Source organism: Rutidosis leptorrhynchoides, chromosome 11 (genome assembly GCF_046630445.1).
Source record: "Rutidosis leptorrhynchoides isolate AG116_Rl617_1_P2 chromosome 11, CSIRO_AGI_Rlap_v1, whole genome shotgun sequence".
Taxonomy (NCBI): Eukaryota; Viridiplantae; Streptophyta; class Magnoliopsida; order Asterales; family Asteraceae; genus Rutidosis; species Rutidosis leptorrhynchoides.
Genome location: NC_092343.1, coordinates 300,948,811 through 300,965,365, shown reverse-complemented (window position 1 = coordinate 300,965,365; position 16,555 = coordinate 300,948,811). Strand labels below are relative to the sequence as shown.

At 35.9% G+C, this 16,555-nt stretch overlaps 1 protein-coding gene across 1 annotated transcript; it reads left to right on the top strand.

Annotated features, from left to right (window-relative positions):
• The first annotated feature begins 2,619 nt into the window (after positions 1–2,619).
• Positions 2,620–15,801, top strand: LOC139877133 (uncharacterized). Its single transcript, XM_071864552.1, has 9 exons — positions 2,620–2,713; positions 3,660–3,785; positions 3,882–3,997; positions 4,155–4,243; positions 4,437–4,482; positions 12,766–13,596; positions 13,700–13,747; positions 15,025–15,567; positions 15,624–15,801. Exons 1-9 carry the CDS (start codon positions 2,704–2,706, stop codon positions 15,663–15,665), a joined length of 1,851 nt encoding a protein of 616 aa, XP_071720653.1. The 5' UTR covers positions 2,620–2,703; the 3' UTR covers positions 15,666–15,801.
• Positions 15,802–16,555: the final 754 nt, after the last annotated feature.

Sequence of the window (16,555 nt, the reverse complement as noted above, 5' to 3'; positions counted from 1 at the left end):
TTTTTCTATTTGTAGAAGAAAGCTCAAAACTATTTAAAAAACGGATGGCGCCAAATGATCGTACTAAATACGAATAGCGGATATGATACGAGTGCAAATCTCAATCACGTTATTGGTTAGCGGTTTAAGTCCTTGAAAGCTCTCCGAATCAACAATGATTACTGGATCCAGAGTCAAGCTGCAAATCCAGACAAGGTCAAACTCGGTCAAACACTTAGAGAGAGAAAGTTCTTTTGTAAAGAGAGAAAGTTCTTCTCTGACAAAGTGATCTGATCTACCTATCAATGAAATCCAGGTGGCCTATTTATAGGCAAAAAAGTTAGAGGTTCTTTGACGTGTCAGGTTCTGATTGGTGGGTCAACCCTTATTCTTCGGAATGTTTGGCCAGTCAAATCGTATATAAATATCGTCTTTATTCGTTGTCCGCATCTTTACTCTACAATCCGATTATGCTTTTACACTTGGTTAATTTTTATGCCTTTATTCACATTTATGGTGTTCGGTTCTTCTTTAAAAATGCATTTTCTTTATGCTAATCGAATAGTGTATCATTAACGTTCTATTATATTATACTATACCTATCTTATCCTTTTAAGGCCACGTATAATTAGTTTTGAAGAACAGTAACTACATCACTATTATAACTAGCATTCCATACACTAGTTACCTTTACAAGATATGTACATATGCATTTTCATAATATCAAACTCAGGAATATATTTTCAGTTTTGTGTATATACTTATAGTAGTGAAATGACCTGTGCAATCACGTGTTTGTTTAAACGAAACAATTTAATGACATGTTTTAGGTATTAAGTGAATGTAAATGGTAAAGTCATTTATTTTAATGGCCCGTGGAACCATGAAGTCGACTAAGAAACTTATCGTTGTTTTTACAAATATATAGAGACATGTATTTTCTCATACGTATGTAATGTTGTTAATGTCGTAAATAGAATTCATATTTGAATATTGATAATATGATAATTATAATTATAATTATAATTATTATAATAAAAATAAATAATAATAATAAAGTTTGCTCAAAGTTGAGTATTTATATTTTTAATAATAATTATTAGTAATAATAAATATTTTTTGAAATTTTTTTAGAAAATTAAAATACAATTATTATATAAAGTTGTACAATATGCTTTAAAATTTGTAAATGTGTTCATTGGGTGTTTTGTAGAAGATTGTACAATTTGTTGTAAATTTGTAAATATGATTATGTGGGTGTTTTATCATAAGATTGTACATAATGTTTCAAACATTGTACATATGATCATGTAATGTTTTACCATAAGATTGTACATAATGTTTCAAATATTGTACATAGAGTCATGAGGGTGTTTTATTTTCTTTCCATAATAATCGTAAAATTTGTTTTTATTTTATATGTTTTTATGGTATTATCGTGTTTTTTAATATTTAATTAATTAAGTAGGATTTAATAGAATTAATATATAAAATATTAATGACATCATCATTTATGAAATTAAAATGTAGAGTAATTAACTAAATGATGACATCATCACTTTAGAGGTTTATTAGACTATATATATAATTAAGTGTATGATTGTGTTTAATTTAACTTAGTTAAAATATATTTTTAATTCAGTACGAAATACTGTTTTACTCAATTCAGTACCGACGGGTATAGTACCTCTTTTTATCGTACCGATACCGAGCCGATTATATCGGTACGGTATTCGGTACTCACTTTAAGGGTAAAAAGTAATGCGGTACCAACGGGTTGGTACGGTTCAGTGCTGGTACAGTACCACACTCATCTCTAATGAAAACATTAAGTATACTTTCTATTTTTCTATTTATAGTAAGTTGTTTCTAGTTTTTAGAAAGTTGCCTTATTTAGAAAGTTTCATTATTTAAAAAGTCAACTCAAGTAAACCGAAAGCCAAACGAGATAGAATGGTTGTATACACACCAATATACACGAATGAAACAAATACAGCGATATGATTGGCAAAATAGCTGGTAGCTGGTAGGTGATAACTGATAGCTTTTAGCTGTTAGCTGATACCTTATAGCTAATAGCTGTTAGATTTTAATATGTATTTTTTGTTTAGCAGAGTAGCCGAAACTGTTAAAATAAAGAGTAAAATGACATAAAGCGAGAAACTAAAAGCTAAACGTTAGAACTGTTAGCTTTTCGATTGGTTATTGGTCCATTTGAACGCTTTAACTTAGATTTCGCTTATGATGTTAGAAGTACCCCAAGGATTGTTGCCAAAAACTCTTTGGTTTCTGCTTTTCCATATATATGTTATGTTATATGTTATGACACTATTTAGTTTATTAAAAAACTTTAATTTAGTTTTATTATTTAGTCATAATAATAGATTCATATGTTCGTCTATCCATCATCAATTATTAAACTTTTGATTAAATAACAATAACAATTAGCATTAGCACTAATATTCAAAGACGCATCTATGCGTTTAGTGAAGAAAATGAGTATTACAAACAAATAATCCAAATCCCTCTCTGTCATGATTACAAAGTGGGCCCTCCACTTTTCCTGTTCCTTTCTTATGAATGATTCCTTTTATATTACTCGTATATGTTTGTTTATTGAACCAATCGCACTCGCAGAACGAACACACGTTTAACGCATCCGGTGTTTAACCCAACAACTCATTTCAAAGTTCCGTCGTTTCAGTCTTGCAGAGTATACATCTGATGACGTCAGGTGAAAATTTCAGTTTCTCTAATAAGTTAATTCAGTTGTCTGTTTTTTATTAGTTTCAATAAAAGCTCAAGTAGAAAATATATCTCTTAATCACGTTGAGTGAGAACAACTATAAAGCTTTCTTGATTCATTGATTGTAAGTTGCAAGATTTAAGTTAATACTACTAAAATGGATTGATTGTAGCAGTGTTCGAGTTGAAAGTTATCTTATAAAGTGGAAGTTTTCGAGCTTATAGGGAACCTGTATGTTTATATATCAATACATATATTACATATGTACTCTGAAATCTTCAAATGATACTATTGTTGGAATGGATTTTATTACTTTTAGGATTTTTCTTTATTGGTACAAGCCGATTAAAACCAAACCTGAAAACTAAAAAAATCAAGTCGAATTTGAATTGGGTTCGGTTTTCAAATTTGAATTCGGTTTTGGTTTCAAATCGTAAAAATCGAAAACCAAACCGAACCCAAACCAAAAAAAAGCCGAAACAAATATGAACTCGGTTTAAGTTTTTTGAATTTGGTTTAGCCGAAAACCAAATTTTACTAATAATATATTAAATAATTAATTTATATAGACAAAAAATCAATTTAAAATCCCAAAACTGGAAATCAAAGTCAATTTAAAACCAAAGAAACCAAACCGAATAAACTGAACCCAAACTTTCGGTTTTCGGTTTTGGTCTCAAAATTTTTAAAACTGAGGAAACAGAAGAAACCGAAACCGAACCCATGAATACTCCTATTAAACTATTAACTCAGCTCCCTAGCAGTCGGTCTGTAGAAGAATCATTAGCATAAGTTTCATATGTAGCAGCTAGCTACATACTTTGAAGTAGCTTATGGAAAATGATACGTAGTCATATATGTACAGTGTAGAACCGTTACAAATGCATGTTACAAATGCTTTTATTTTCATATATATTCAAATTCAAATTTTCAGGTTATAACTTCACAGATCTTGTTTCAAAAGCACAATTCCGGTGGTTAAATCCAGAGGAGGTGGTGTTCATACTGCAAAATTTCGAGGAAAAACAGCTTTCCCCTGAGCCTACTCAAAAGCCACCCAGTACTGCTTTGCATTGTCATATTACGATTTTCAATTGGGTTAAAATGATAATTGCTGAAATTATTCTCTTACATTGTTGATTTATTGCTTCCACAGATGGTTCTCTGTTTCTGTTTAACAGGAGGGTTATTAGATTTTTTCGTAAAGACGGTCATAATTGGAGGAGAAAAAAGGACGGACGTTCTGTTGGGGAAGCACATGAACGTCTTAAGGTTTTTCTCGTTTTTTTCTTTAGATGCACGATTACTATTCATTTGCCTAGGTGTCAAATGTGATTTTATGTTAGGTTTAATTATCTACCCGTTTTATATATATATATATATATATATATATATATATATATATATATATATATATTTTCTTTTATAGGTTGGAAAAATTGAAGCTTTAATTTGTTATTATGCACATGGTGATCCGGATCCAAACTTTCAGAGGCGGTGTTATTGGATGTTGGATCCGTGAGTACCTTTTATATGTCTTTTTCAGTTAGCTTGTCTCAATTGGACACATACTTTAGGCTTTACACAGCTGCTAAATAAATGTTCTGAACAATTTGGTACCGAACGCCATATATTAAATAAAAATTGAAAAATTATTCAGATCTGAATGTTATTTTCTGCTGATTTTCGTTTCACAATCTTATGATGACAGGGCAGTGGATCACATTGTACTTGTACATTACAGAGACATAAGCAAAGTAAGTCTTGATTTCATAACAAAACAGACATGACATTCCCTAATAGATTTCTGATCCAAAATATGTCTAACAGAAATCTATACATAAATATATGCAAATACATAATATATATTTACACTAGTTTATGTGATTAATTTCATTCAAGTGTGATATTGGTGAAGGTTCAAATGAGAAGCAAAGAGAAGGCTGAAAACAATAAATTGACTTGTAAAGACCCATTTGTTCACGTGTGAATTGTTGCATAGTTCATACGTGAACAAATATATTACAATTAGAGTGCTCTCAATGGAGACACTTCTCCATCTTAGTCCTCAGCGCTACATCAGCACTTTCTTCCCACTTCTTTCTCAGGACTAAACTCATGACTAAACACTCTAAAACATGACACTCCTTCCTTCCTTTTTTTTTTTAATTTTTTTAATTTTTATTTTTTCAAAAATAATATAAATTTAGTTATATATATTATAAATAATAAATATTTAATAACATAAAACTAAAATTTCATTGATAATTTTAAAAAAATACAATAATTAAAATTTAAAACATTACGACGATAATTAAAATTCGACATATATTAAAATAAAACACTTGAAAACTAAACGAACTACTTGTCGTCGTCGGGACGTGCCAATTCCTTGGCATATTTCTTCTTAAGTCTCGCTCGATAATTCATCATCATTTCATATTCGTCGGGAGGCAAGTCACGTGAAACCGGTTTGAAAGTAGCTTTAAACTTTTTAACATTGTTCTCGTCTGGCTTTCTTCACAAAGCTTTTCCATGGTTCGAGTCGCCGCTAGTTGAGAAGCTTCGGTCGATTGAGCTATTTTAAACGTACTTCATCGGAAGATATACGACTCGCGACATCGGATGAGTACGAATCCCTTAATTTGACTTTTAGCTCGACTTGGAGGACGTCGGATTGGGTCGTGATCCTTGAGTAAATTTTCAAATTGGGTTGGGTCGGGGTTCGAGCTTGTGTTCGGGTGGGAACTTGCCTCGGTTTAAACATTTATCGATATATCATCGGCTTGTTTTCGTTTGTTCATAGCCGCTACACCTTCACCTTCTAAAAACTTCGGGTAATTCCTTAAAACTTGCCACGCTTCTTCAAAAGCGAATTTTCGACCCTTTGTTTGAATTTTGAATTGTTTTCGGGCCGCGTTCATAATGTCTTCCCCCGCGGCTCCACTTTGCCACATCTTCTCGAGCTTTGAATAAATTCCAATAAATATCTTCACATCCCTTTGAATTTTAGCCCATTTTTCACTAATTTGATCCGCACGTCTTTTCTCAGGAACGATCGAATTATATTGTTCCGCACCTCACCCCAAAATGAATTAAAATTTTGATCGTTTCCCGCATCCGGATGTTCGAAAACGTACACATAACACTCGGCTAAAATTCGAGTTTTCAAGTCGGACCAAGGCACTTTCGGACACTTCACTTTTTTTCCTTTTGGATCGGCTACGGGTTCGGGCTCGGGTTGGCGTGGAGTTTCGGGAACTTCTTCCTCGTCCGACTCGTCACGTAGCCTAGGATAATAAGGTGTTTGTTGTTGAGATTGTGATTGGTTCGGGTAGTGTGTATAAACTTGAGTTTGTGGTTGGTTCGGGTAGTGTGTATAAACTTGAGATTGAGGTTGATTCGGGTAGTGTGAGTAGTGTTGATTAAGTGGTTAGTTCGGGTTGAGAATGTTTGTAAACATAGGCGCAAATTGATTCGAGTTTGCAAATTGAGAAAACCCGGGTGTTTGTTGCGTAGAATCAATTAAAGATTAAAACATATCGTTATCGACCGAACTCCGTTCTTGAACTTGAGGGCATTGTTTTGATTTTCCTTTATTTGAATTTTTTTTGGAACTCATTTTTGGAGTAGAAAGTGTAGAAATGTATATGAAATGTGTATGTGTTTGAGATGTATGAGTGTAAAATGTATATGTATGTATATATAGCGGTGAGAAAATAAAAGAAAATTTCCAACGGCCAAAAAATGGACCGTTGGAGCCTCAAACGGCTATTTCACCCGTCCTCAATTATGACTAAAAAGCACGATTTGGTGGACGATGAGCTGGACGTGGTGCTGAGCGGCCCCCTGGCATCGGCGCCCAGGACGGCAGCGGCCTGGACGTGGTGCTGGACGGCAACTTTGGGAGCAACCTTATAATTCTATTTAATAAGTACTTTTATTGTTTTTAATTTTTAGTAGGCACCTAAGACAGTTTCTAATGGTGCCTGTAATATCACGGGCAGTTTATGCACTTTTTGGCCAAAAAGTGCAATTAACTAGGTAATGTCAGTTTCCGACATTTTTTAACCGTTGTGTAAGTTTTTTGTGTCAAATATTGAGTAGGATAATGTGGTAAAATTTGATTGGAAATTGGGTTGGAAAAAATAAATTAATTACAAAAAATGATTTTTCTAAACATAGCCCTAAGGGCTATGCTTAAGAAAAAGGTGTGTGCATAATTGGTAGTACAAAAAGTGTAGAAAGGTGGTTACTAGCAAATTAGTGGGGTAGTTTTCAACAGGTTACAATCATTCAATGCATGTCCTAAAGGCTTAAGTATAGCCTTTAGGGCTATGTTCAGAAATGGTTGAATGTGGAAGTGACGATTTTTTTTTTTTTTTTTGCATCAGGCCCCCTATAATCCGTCAGTTTTCGTCAGTTTTGTCACATAACTTGACGGATGGAGTCTAACGCACCGTTAAAACTGGTCTAATTGAACCTACATGAGTATTTGGACTTAACTAAATGTGAACTAACCAGTAATCTTGTGGTTCTCACTGTTCTCAACTTTTGCTTGTTTTATTTTAGAACCTTTACACGGACTCGCACACACATAGAAAGTAATAGATGATAGAATAGAGGAAGAGAGATATTGAACTTGTAAGTTCTGTGTGTGTTATTCGGAGTATTGTGCCTTCTATATATAGAAGGTGTAATTACACTAAGTATCCCTAAACTATAAATAGAACGTAACCTTATACAATTATAGTTGTCTAATATTCCCCCGCAAGCTAAGGGCGGGATACGACTTGTAGCTTGGATCGTAATAGAAGAAATCTTGGTGAGGACAACGGCTTGGTGAAGATATCAGCAATCTGATCGTCAGTAGTTATAAACTGAACTGAAAGTTTTTGTTGAGCAACTCTTTCTCGAACAAAGTGAAAATCAACTTCTACATGTTTTGTACGTGCATGAAAGACTGGGTTAGCTGAGAGATACGTAGCGCCAAGGTTATCACACCATAAGGTAGGAATTGATTTAACAGGCACACGAAGTTCACGTAATAAATCTTGAAGCCATGTTAGTTCTGCAACTGTGTCAGCTAGGGCCTTGTATTCAGATTCTGTTGAAGATCGAGAGACAGTCTTTTGTTTTCGTGCAGACCATGATACTAGGTTTGAACCTAGATATATAGCATATCCTCCCGTGGATCGACGATCATCTGGACAACCTGCCCAGTCAGCATCAGAGAAGCTAGTCAGTTGTATGTGGAATCAGTGTAGGCATGAAGCACTGTTCCGGAGCCGTGTAAAAATCGTAACCCATAATTGGCAGTGCCCTGTAAGTAACGGAGAATTCGTTTAACTGCTAACCAATGATTTATCGTGGGACAATGCATGTACTGACAGACTTTGTTGACTGCGAAAGTGATGTCCGGTCGAGACAATGTAACATACTGAAGGGCACCTACAATTTGACGGTATTGAACGGGGTTGTCAAATGTTGCACTATCACCAAGAGCAAGGTTTGCATTGGTTGTCATGGGAGATGAAACCGGTTTAGCATTAGATAAGTCGGCGCGTTCCAAAAGTTCATGTATGTATTTGCGTTGTGATAGGATCATGTCGTTACCATTCCTTGTGACTTCAATTCCGAGAAAATAAGACAAGTTACCCATGTCTTTAATAGCGAATGAGCGGCTGAGACTTTGTACCACCCTATCTATTTTCTTTGTATCGTTCCCTGTTAAAATAATGTCATCAACATACACAAGCATATATAGAAGAGTGTTCCCATTAGAGTAGATGAATAAGGAAGTATCCATTTTCGACCCATGAAATCCAAGAGAATGAAGTGCTGTAGAGAGTCGATGAAACCATGCTCTAGGTGCTTGCTTTAATCCATATAGGGCTTTGTGAAGGAGGCACACATGATTTGGTGTAGCTGAATTGACGAATCCTGGTGGTTATTGTAGATAAACTGTTTCGTGAAGATCACCATGTAAAAAGGCATTTTGTACATCAAGTTGCCTGAGGGACCATTTCTGAGACACAGCCAAGGAGAGAACAACACGAATGGTTGTTGATTTTACAACGGGGCTAAATGTTTCCTGATAGTCGATGCCTGGTTGTTGTCGAAACCCTTTAGCAACTAAACGTGCTTTGTAGCGTTGTACTGCCCCTGTTTGATCTCTTTTTAATTTGTATACCCACTTGCAATCAACCACATTAGAATTTGGAACACGAGGTACTAGTGACCAAGTACCATTCCGCACCAACGCTGAATACTCTTCAGTCATGGCTTTACGCCAGTGAGAATCTTTGTTAGCAATGCTAAAGTTTGCTGGTTCAGTGCCGGACGAGGGACCTCTTGTATGATAGGAGGTGGCCTTATGTTGGTGGATTTGTTTTGGATTGGGGCGAAGATTGGCTGGTCGAGAACGAGGAGGTGGCTCAGTGTTTGTGGAAGTGGTGGTAGTAGTAGCAGTAGTCTGAGGTAGTTGGTTGTGACTTTGTTTAGGTGGTGATGAGGAGGTTTTTGAGCGACGATGATATGTGTGAATGATAGGTGGTTCGATCGTGCCGTGTACAAGCGGTGTAGTGGTGGTATTTTGTGGTTCTGGTGGGACAGAATGAGTTTTAGGAACTGTAGAAGGTGAATCTTTAGTTTGTGAGGTAGGATTTGGATATTTAGAGATGTAGGGATTGACTGGATGTGTAGAAATGGTTGTATCAGATTGTTTAAAAGGAAAAGATTGCTCATTGAATCGAACATGACGGGCTATATAAATATGATCCGACTTTGGGTCGAAACATCGATAGCCATGATGGGCAGTACTGTAACCAAGAAATACACAAGGTGTAGATCGAAAATCCATTTTGTGGTTGTTGTATGAACGAAGATGAGGGTAGCATTGGCACCCAAAAACTCGAAGAAATGAAAAATCAGGTTTATGTTTGAACACATGTTCAAAGGGTGAGGTTGCTGAGTTTGTTCTGGATGGCATTCGATTGATAAGATACACTGTAGTTCCAAAAGCAAAATGCCAAAAACGTTGTGGTACATGTGATTGAGCGAGTAGAGTAAGACCGGTTTCAACAACATGGCGATGTCGTCTTTCAACCAAACCATTTTGTTCACTTGTATGAGGACAGGAAAGACGATGATTGATGCCTAGTGGAGAAAAGAATTGATGGAGATTTCTAAATTCACCTCCCCAATCAGTTTGGACAGATTTGAGTTTGGTCTGAAATTGTCGTTCAACCATTGCCACAAATTGCTTAAAGGTGGCGTAAACATCAGATTTGAGTTTTAATCGGAAAAACCACATAAATCGTGAAAAGTGATCAACACACAACAAAAAGTATTTGTGACCATCAAAGGAGGTAACAGGCGCAGGTCCCCATACATCACAAAAGACTAAATCCAAAATGTGCGAACTTTTATAAGTAGATGGTAATAGACGAAGTTTAGAGGATTTTCCAACATTACATGAATCACAAAAGGTGGTTGTAAACTTATTTTGTAAAGGCAAATGATATTTAGATAACATGGACTTCAAAAGTTGTGGATGTGGATGTCCGAGTCTTTGATGCCATGTAATTGAAGATGCACGGGTAGTGGAGAATGCTACTTTGTGAACTGGTGAAGACTGAGGAAGATGGAAGGAGTAAAGACCACCATTACTTGGACCCGTGAGGAGGGTAGTGTGTGTAATCTTGTCCTTCACAGCAAAGAAAGTTGAGTGAAATTCAAAATACACATTGTTATCAAGACAAAACTTTTGTACAGAAAGTAGTTTATGTTTTATTTCAGGAACATGAAGTATGTCTTTGAGGGAAAAGGTTTTGTTTGGAGACGAAAAATGTGAGGAACCAACGTGTAGAATGGGTAAACCCTTACCATTGCCAACATGAAGATTGTCCTCACCGTAGTAGACCTCGGAGTTGCCAAAGTTGGATAGGTCTGGTGCAACATGGTGACTAGAGCCTGTGTCTGGGATCCAAGAGGTTGACGCTTGGGAGCGATATTCTGTAAAGTTGGCTGAAGGTGACTGTCGTCTCATAGTAGCAGGGTTACGATTAGGACATTGAGATGGGATGTGCCCAATCCCACACCTGTTGCATGTGCCAAAAACTGTGTTTTGATTAGAAGCCCAGTTAAATGAATTTCGATTACCTGCTTGATTTCTGTTGTTATAGTTGCCTCGTCCACGTCCGTAATCACGTCCACGACCACGGTTATTGCCAAATCGGTTAGTGTACATGGCTTGTGCAGCCGGTGTATGGGCAGGTTGAGCTTGGAATCCAAGTTGAGATAAAAGCAATTGTATGGCTTGAAGCTGATCTGTTTGTGAAGCGGGCAAGACATTATTAGGAGCTGGTGAACTGCGACTTTGTGTGCTAGTCGTGAATGCTTGAGCCGAAGGAATGTCGGGTACAGATTTCTTGATCATGTAGTCGTGGTCTGATAGCAGACCATGAAGGTCTACAAAGGTAGGGGGCTTTTCGCGGCCCATAAGGCTTGATTTTAAACCGTTGTATTCCTCTCGTAGTCCTGATATAACTAGCATCACCAAATCTTTTTCTTTCATCTTTTCACCTATGTTAGCGAGCGCAACATCGTATTCTTGAGTCCTAGTTAGGTAATCTGCGGTTGTTTCATCTGGCTTCATCTGTAGTCTGAGAAGCTGGGTTTTCAAAGTGTATTCTTCTGAGGAAGTGTGAGGAGCGTAGGCACGTTCAAGGGACAACCAGAGATCACGAGACGTTACTCCTTGAACATGTTGGAATGATGCTTCGGATATGGTAGAAAGGAGGAGCATTCTTATATGAGCATCATTAGAAACCCAATTAATGTAATTGGGGTTTGGTGGTTGAGACTGTGTTTCTTCATCTTTTTCTGATGATGGTACATTTGTAGGTGGACAAGGGATTGTGCCATCAATGTAGTCAAATAATTTGTTGGTGACGAAGAACGGTTCAACCATGGTCTTCCAGTAACCATAGTTCGTGGAAGATAAGGTGAAACCAAATTTGTGAGAGTTGTGTGCGGCTTTCTCTGTTGGAGTAAAGGAAGCTAGCATTGCCATTTTCAGATATAGAAAAAAAAAAAAAAAGATAAGGTAATAATATTTTTTTGTTCTTTTTTATTCTGTTTTTTTTTTTTTTTTTTTAACTTAAAAGAAGATAAAAAGGTAAAAGTAAAAGTAAAAGTAAATAGTATCTAGAGTAGGTAGGAGAGATATAAAAAGAAGATAAAGGGTTTAAAACTTCATTCTCTCTCTTTTTTTTTTACTCTCGTTCCAGACACAAAAAATAGGACAGGCCATGTACAGTGGCGGCCGGCGGTGAATAGTTGCCGGAAAAAGCTGAAAATTTCAGCGTTCGGTCGGAATTTGATTCCGAGCGTATTGGTGTTGGCGGTTTTCTCTGATTTTGGCCGGATTGATGTAGATCGAAAAAGAAATTCGAAAATTTCTGGCGGCTGTGGTGGCGCGTGGTGGCGCGTGTGGTGGCAGTTGCGGCTGAAATACTTGTGCGTGTGTTCGGAATTTAATTCCGCATGTAGTTGTGTTGGTAATTTGGCTGATTAGGGTTGTATTGAGTTGCGGTGATTTTGTGGGTTACCGGATTTAGTTGTTATGACCTGAAAAAGCTTGTTTTTGATGTGAACGTTCCGACAACGCTGCATTCACAGAGCATACTTGAGTTTTAAAGGTCAGTTTTTTTTTTTTTTTTTTTTTTTTTTTGTTCCGGAACTGCTGCCGGAATAGTAGCTGCCGGAATTGGGCCTTTACAGCTCTTGATACCATAATAGATGATAGAATAGAGGAAGAGAGATATTGAACTTGTAAGTTCTGTGTGTGTTATTCGGAGTATTGTGCCTTCTATATATAGAAGGTGTAATTACACTAAGTATCCCTAAACTATAAATAGAACATAACCTTATACAATTATACTTGTCTAATAGAAAGGTTCAAATAAGAACCTTAAATAATGATCTTTTTTCTTATTTGCTTTTATGCCCCTGTTTTTCTCTCTTTTTTTACCTAGAGATACGGAGAGTTTGCTCAACTAGAAATCCAACTTGAAGAGATATTATCCGCCACCAACAACTTTGTTGATGAAAATCTCATCACGGAAGGTAGATTAGGAAAGTATTACAAAGGAAAATTTTTGCAATCTGGACACTTGATTGATATTGCTGCACAAAGATTAAGCAATAAGCATGGGCAAGTAGACGTTGAGTTCTGGAACGAGATATCAGTGCTATCTAGTCTCAAGCATAAAAATATCATCTCTATTATTGGGTTTTGTGATGATAAAGATGAGAAGATTATCGTTTACGATCTTGCGGTTAACGGAAATCTCAACCAACATCTAAGTTACCCAACTCTAACATGGTTACAAAGACTGCAAATATGTTTAAGTGTTGCACGCGCGTTGAGTTACATTCATTATGATATCATACATTGTAACATTAACAGCTCTAACATATTTTTAGATAAAGATTGGGAACCTAAGATATCGGGCTTTGAACTTTCCACAAAATATCCTCAAAGTTGGCGGCATCGCCTTCTTTTCTCTCGCTACTTTGAAACCAAAAGTATGACACCTAAATATGATGTTTACTCTTTTGGCTTGTTGTTGTTTGACGTCCTTTGCGGGAGGAAACCAATGGTGAAAAATGATGGTACAAGGGAAGAATTAGATGAGATAATTGATCCTGATCTTAGGAAACAAATGGACTTACAATCATTGAATGTCTTCTCAAGAACAGCTTATAATTGTTTCAATCAACAACTTCTGCAACGTCCAACTATGGATCAGGTTGTTAAAGAACTTGAGGATGCATTGGAACATCAGTGGAAACATGAAAATCTTGTAAGACCATCCCTTTAATTTGTGTTTTTCTTCTTTCTTCCATAAAATTATAACTTTTTATGTTTGCTAATTCATATTTCGTTGTGGTACTTTTCATTTAAAGGAACATCCAACAACTGCATATGAAGCTCCATCATCCAACAATTTGAAGGTAATCATTGTTATATATGTTTTTGGTTTGAGGTGACTATGCAAATACTATTGGCCGTTTACCATAAAACTCATATTCATAGAACCTTTTATATGTCCCTAAAAGTGCACAATATTCTATTAATAATGAATGAAAGCACCTATAATTTGTGCCGGTGGTGTGCAATCTAATGCTATGAGCGAGTTGGGAAAACAACTCCTCTCTCATAAACAAAAAACACATTATGTTTTAGAGGTTTGAAACCTAGTTAAGCTGGAAGGCTCATCCCATGTTAATTTCTTTTTATTAAAAGAAAATTTTACAATATAGGAGATAAACTTTGAATTACGAGTTCATATATAACCTAAAACGATGTCTTTGTGCATTTTTTGAAGCAAAATTATTAATTATTTTATCGTAGTTCAGAATGCTAAAAACTTGTTATCATACTCAAAGTGCTAATCCGTTCAACCTCTCTTGACTCATTGTACACCGTAAATAGGACTCTAATAACTTTGATTTTGAAAAACTTTTTCCCGCGGATGTTACCGTAACTTGTACGTTTAACAAAATCATGCATGAAAACTAAATCTTAGTCTGCATGAATACATGAAATTGCATTTGTGGTGTCCGTTGGGCTAACATTTTGCATATTATATATTAGTAGGCCAAATTTTCTCCAAATAAAAGGTTTGTGGATGGCCGATTGTTGATTTTGTGTTGGGCTAATATTGCATTGGGATTTTGGACTTAATTAAAACCTATTCTAAATTGGTTAAAAATAAATGGTGTCCACTACCATCATGGTGCCCTCGGCCATTGCCGATGTTGCTCATGGGAAGGCTCCCTTGCCTAAAGACACATATATAGTAATATCTAACCAAAGCGGTGTAAATATGAAAAATGTATAACATCCTCTTTCTATGTTGATACTTTTAGTTAGTCATATCTCATTTGATTTATTAACGCAATATGTCAGTTATTTAATATAAATATGCAGATATTGTTATAAACATTTGAAGTGAGAAAAGTCAATAAAATGGCAGATCAGATGCAAAACCATAAACTTGTAAATTTGTCAATTTTGATGCTTCAAGGTTATATGATACAAATTGGGAGACTTAAATGCATCTTAAGATTGTAACCTATATTTTAGTTCTTTTTGTTGTTTATTGGTGACAACAATAAATTACTTATGATGATGAATATAATATAAATGTATTCTTTTATATTTAAGTAGCCTGCTAGTATGCAAAAGCTAAATCACCCCTTTCTCACTTGTCACATAATTTTTGTAGATGGAATGGTTGAAGATTCCGCTTAGAAAAATAAGGGAGGCCACAAATAATTTCGATGACTCATACTCTATTGGGTTCGGCGGGTTCGGTATGGTTTACAAAGCACAACTTGAAGTTTTAGATGTTCAAAGTTTATCATTGATCGAAGGGATACGTAAAGATGCATTACCCAAAAGAAGTCAAACTGTAGCTATAAAACGCATCTTTAGTAGACCTGACGAGCAAGGTAAACAAGGGTTTTTTACGGAAATTGAATTGCTAACAAGTTGTAAGCATCCAAACATAGTCACTCTTCTTGGTTTTTCTAGAGAGAATCGTGAAATGATTCTCGTCTATGAGTACGCTTTTAAAGGAAGCCTCGATGATTATTTGGGAAACAATTCTAATACGATTAATCTTACTTGGGTGCAACGACTACAAATTTGCCTTGACGTTGCACATGGAATTGATTATCTTCACACCAACATGGATGGAAAACCAAGGATAATACATCGAGATATTAAGAGCGAGAACATTCTATTGGATGAAAATTTAAAAGCAAAGGTTGGTGACTTTGGGCTCTCAACATAAAAGCACTATTCATACAAAAAATATTGCAGGCACAGAGGTGTATATGGATCCAGAATATCTCACCACATTAAAGTATAAAAAAGAATCGGATATTTACTCATTTGGTGTCGTTTTATTTGAGATTTTATCTGGAACACTAGCATATGATTCGATCTACATGATGGACAATGACAAGGGGCTTGCACCAATCGCGAGACGACGCTTCAATGAGGGAACTCTAAAGGAACTCATAGATCCTAAGATGATAGAAGAAGATAGCGAACCCATTTTTACATTAAATAGGGGACCCACTGAAGATTCTTTTGACAAATTTGCAAGAATCGCATATCAATGTTTAGCAGAAACGCAAGCCAAACGCCCAACAATGGAAAATGTTATCAAGGAACTTCAAAATGCATTAAAATTGCAAGTAAGTCAATATTTTACGTAAGTTACAATAGCTTTACTCAAATCTCCATCTATTTTACTGTAGAAAAGAGCGTCACCACTCACTAGCATTAACACTGCACAAGAAATGGAGTTATGATAATAATAGTTCACCAGATAACCCAGTGGTTGTGGCCCTGGGTTCCTTGCAAGAGGTCTCAGGTTTGAATCCTGTCTAGGATGAATATTTAGTGCTGGCTAGTGATGGGTTGGAAATAGTCGGGGAGTAATCCTGTTGGGCAGCATACATCAGAGTATGGGGTCGGCTTACTCGCTCTCCCCTGTAGCCCGAACAGGAAAAGCTTCTACCTTTTTTACATAAAGCTTATTATTTGTAGTGAAGAATTTATCTTATTTTATCATTCCAATTTCCAAGAACAATGTGTATATTTTAAGACAATTCTATTATTGTATAGTGTTACTGAACTTGTATTGCCTATTGTATGTATCTGATCTCTTATTTTTGGATGACGTGACACCCTTTTTCATGACATGACAATGACATGTTAGCTGACTTGGCGACTCATATGGATAC